This window comes from Triticum dicoccoides, chromosome 5B (genome assembly GCF_002162155.2).
Source record: "Triticum dicoccoides isolate Atlit2015 ecotype Zavitan chromosome 5B, WEW_v2.0, whole genome shotgun sequence".
NCBI classification, from domain to species: Eukaryota; Viridiplantae; Streptophyta; class Magnoliopsida; order Poales; family Poaceae; genus Triticum; species Triticum dicoccoides.
The window spans coordinates 708099258-708103469 of NC_041389.1; the positions used below are offsets into that span (position 1 = coordinate 708099258).

Genomic DNA, 4212 nt, shown 5'->3' on the forward strand with positions numbered 1-4212 from the left:
TCATGGTGTGGTGTCCGCCTTAACTTGGCTACCTATCTACAGTAGCTAAAAGCACGCCACCCCGCGCAGCGCTGTGCCGGTAACCTGTCAACAATTTTTTTTGGCGATGAGAAAGTAGTTGAGTTGAGCGTGTTTTTTTTTTGGTACCCACTGTGTACTAGTTGAGTGAAGGTTGCTTGTGTAGACTATATATGCAAGTCTGATGGATACTGCTTTTGTTGCTCCTGTAATCTCTAGTTGCTGCTATTGCGGGCAAAAATGTTCGTCTGCTCCTTGATGGATATGATGTGATGCCATTCTTTGGTTGATGAAGACTACACTTGTTTTATCGATTTGTCGCTGTGGCTAGCTGGCCGGAGTTCACATCTCTTTGACTGACTGACTGACTACAGCGATTTGTCGCTCTGTCGATTTGAGGTGTTACTACCTTGTGTTGTTTGAGGTGTTACTACTGAGTCCAGTCACATACTTGTTGCAGTTTTGTTTGTTCGTTCATTTCAACCTGTGCTACCTACTGCCAAAATTTGATTGATCCTCCTGACTGATCATTGTTTTCCTAGTAGGTATTGATTTGTGGGTCTACTCTGTTTAGTTATCTATATGTATCTATTCATTATTTTATCGTGTTTCAAATGTAGGTGCTCTGACATTAGAAGTTGGCTTTATCCGAAGACTTTGTGTTCAATTGCTTGGTCCCTTTTGATTCGTCGATCATTGACAAGTTTTCACTCGGAGCAAGAAAGGTATGTCACGCAGTCATCCCTTTGACATGGCCACTGTGGAAGCTTAAATTATGCAAAACTACTGCTCTTGTGATGTTGTTTTTCTCTGCCTAGTATTGAAAGTGGTCTTATTTTAGTATATGAGAAAACTGATGCTCTTAATTATGTACGTAGATGTTACAATAGAAATGGTATTATCTTTGTATTCACTCCTGAGCTTCCTAGGCTCCTAGCTATTGGTTCTTTGCAGCCATAATAGAGATGGTATTATCATTGCTTTATTTTTAATTATTATCGTTGTATTAATTTTGTTTTCATTGGGTATAATAGTGATGGATTCTAGGAGAAATAAAATTATTAAGATTATCTCGCAAGAACAAGAAGAAGATGATGAACTATTTTTCCTTTTGGTTCCCGCTTTATATGCTTCCCTTTATGAGGAAAAGCATCCAGTTCACACATCATCTTTATCCGGGGCTGCAAAGGTTAAGGAAATATTAGAAGGCCACGAGAGTTGGTCTAGGGTTGAGTTTCGGATGGAACCTGAGATTTTCAAGTCTATCGTGGATTACCTTAGAAGAGAGAATCTATTGAAGGGCACGTCGCGTGTTGCTGTCGAGGAGCAGTTGGCAATGTTCATGTACATGATTTCACACAATGCTAGTAATCAAGATCTACAAAAAATACTTCCAACACAGCGCAGAAACAATTCATAGGAAGATAAACAGGATTTTTGACTTAATTCCAACTCTAGCCCAAAGATTTATAAAGATTCCAAGTTCACTCCAGCCCCACCCGAAGATTGTTTCGAACAACCGCTATTGGCCTTATTTCCAGGTGAACCACTATACACACATCTCCATATCAATGGAATTTTTGAAACTTCTCCACATAGATTTCTAAACCTACCAACTTTGTTATTTCTTTTTCAATGTGCAGAACTGCATTGGTGCTATAGATGGAACACATATCCCCATCACTATTGCTGAAGATAAGGCCCCCCCATTTAGGAATAGGAGAGGAACCCTCTCACAGAATGTCATGGTTGCATGTGATTTTGATCTGAATTTCACATTTATTTCATGTGGGTGGGAAGGGTCTGCATCAGATGCAGGAGTTCTTCGTTCTGCTATTAGCAAGGGGTTTCATGTGCCAGATGGAAAATTTTATCTCGTAGATGGTGGATATGCAAACACGCCTTCTTTTCTTGCACCATATCGAGGAGTTCGGTATCACCTGAGTGAATTTAGGAGGCGGCGCTCATCTAATACGGGCTATGCCGACCATAGGGAGTTGTTCAACCATACCCATGCAATCCTCCGGAACCACATCGAAAGGAGCATTGGTGTTCTGAAAAAACGTTTCCCTATCTTGAAAGTGGGCAATCACTACCCAATAGAGTCACGAATCAAGATTCCGGCGGCATGTGCTGTATTCCATAACATCATTAGAGCTCAAAGTGGTGATGAGGCATGGTTGGATCACCAACCACCGTTAATTCCACCAGAAACATATGTTGATGTTCCAGAGGGAGATGATGTCAACCAACATCATCACAATGAGGCAAACGATGGAAACACTCTTAGAGATCAGATCGCGATGCAAATGTGGGCTGATTATAACAACTAGTCGGACAATTTATTTTGTAATTTTTTCTCACCTTTTCTTAGGTAAAGTAGTGGTAGAGTGAAATTTAACTAGTACCCCATTGTTGGTTCAATAATGTAGCTATGGCAGCGCCTAGGGCATCTTGGGACCATGCATACGAGAAAGGTCTTGTTGATATAATGCTTGACCACAACAATCCCATTTATCGAGGTCAAAATGGGTGGACTGCTGAAGGGTGGACTAGAATTACAAATACATTCAATCAGAAATTTCCACTAGCTCATTTCTCCAAGCAACAAATCCAAGAGAAGGATAAGGATTTAAAAGGAAATTATAAGGCAGTGAGAGACTCTCGGAAACAGAGTGGCACGGGATGGGATGATACACTTTGCATGATCATCCCTGAACCTGTAATATGGGATAAACTTATCAAGGTTAGCTCTTTTCTTGATATATTGTTTGCTCACTGCCATTCATGCTCTTCAAGGTATTGTTTTATTGATCCCAACCATACAATGTTGTTGCATTCAATAGGATAATCTAAGGGTAAAGAAGTTCCGTTCAAAACCATTCATGCTCTTCAAGTCATTGGCTACACTACATGAAGGTGTGTTTCCTGTATCATGTATTTCCGTCGACCCTACATATTAAATCATTTTCATTCTTGCTTTAATTATATAGTATTTGTGAGATTGTTGAGATACTTGTATTTTTTCATGTTTCCAAGAGAACATGCTGATATGTTTCTTTTTCTTTGGAGCAGGAAGTATTGCTTCAGGAGACTTGAACTTTGTATCAATTCCGCAAGTGGATCTCACAAGCGATGCCATTTCTCCTATGGATTCCTCTACCAATGATTTGAACCATATCTCCTCTACCAATGTTGATGATGGTATGTCCTCATCTGATCTACAAGGGCAAGGGGCATCAAGAAGAGATGAACCTGAAGCTACAACATCTACCAACTCTGAACAAAAGGGAGCACTGCCTGTGAAAAAGAGGAAGCAAAGTCAGATCGCTGTTGTACTTGAGGATTACATGGATTTTCGGAAGAAACAATCTGCAAAACTGGTTGACGAGTTGAAGGAACCAAAGCAAGATGACATTTTCTCGATTGGAAACTGTGTGGCTGCGCTAGAACCAATGGAAGATTTATCAATTGCAGAAAAAGCAAAGGCACTGCGGCTTTTCAAATGCCCAATGAATCGAGAAATATTCATCAATACCAAGGACTCAAATCTTCGGCTTTATTGGTTGAAGGAGGAGATTTCTGAGATGTAGATAGCATAAGGTGTGTAAGCAGTTCACCTTCTTGTTTTGCACTACATCCATTTTATATTTATTTACTTTGTGGCATTATTGACTTGAGCTTTTTATAAGCTTGTTTCCCTTTGTTCTGTAGTACATCAATCTCTGTAGTAATCGTAATTAGTAGTTTGTTTTGTGTTTTTATCCTTTTTATCAACAATTTGTGCTGTTCATTACTAGAAATCCAAGCTCTAGTCATACACTTGTCATCGAGCGCTACAGTTTTTTCTTCATACAAATCGAGCGCTACAACTTGATTTGAAAAACGTGTATTAGTGACAAAGCAATGAAAACATGAATCAATGTATTGTTAAGGTTTCGAGTTTTCCAGTAGATTATTGTCAGAGAGGACAACATTTTATTATGTGTGCATCTGTTTCTTTGTGAAACATGCATGTAAATAAAAATATGTGCTTATATATAGTTTTAAACGTGATATTGTGTAGTAACAACACTGTTCTTTCTTGTTTTGCAGGTTTACTAAAGCTATCCGATAAAAATGTTCAAAGAAGTTGATGGTGGAAGTTTGAGTAGAGTAACTATTTCGACAACAAACATTTTTGCTATGGATCAG

The 4212-nt window shown here is 39.1% G+C and overlaps 1 protein-coding gene across 1 annotated transcript; it reads left to right on the plus strand.

Annotated features, from left to right (window-relative positions):
• Positions 1-2441: 2441 nt before the first annotated feature.
• On the plus strand, positions 2442-3434 carry LOC119310657 (the record flags this gene model as incomplete). Its single annotated transcript, XM_037586326.1, has 3 exons — positions 2442-2764; positions 2865-2937; positions 3094-3434. Coding segments are annotated over exons 1-3 (726 nt in total), but the record flags the coding sequence as incomplete, so codon positions are not given.
• Between the last annotated feature and the right edge of the window lie 778 nt (positions 3435-4212).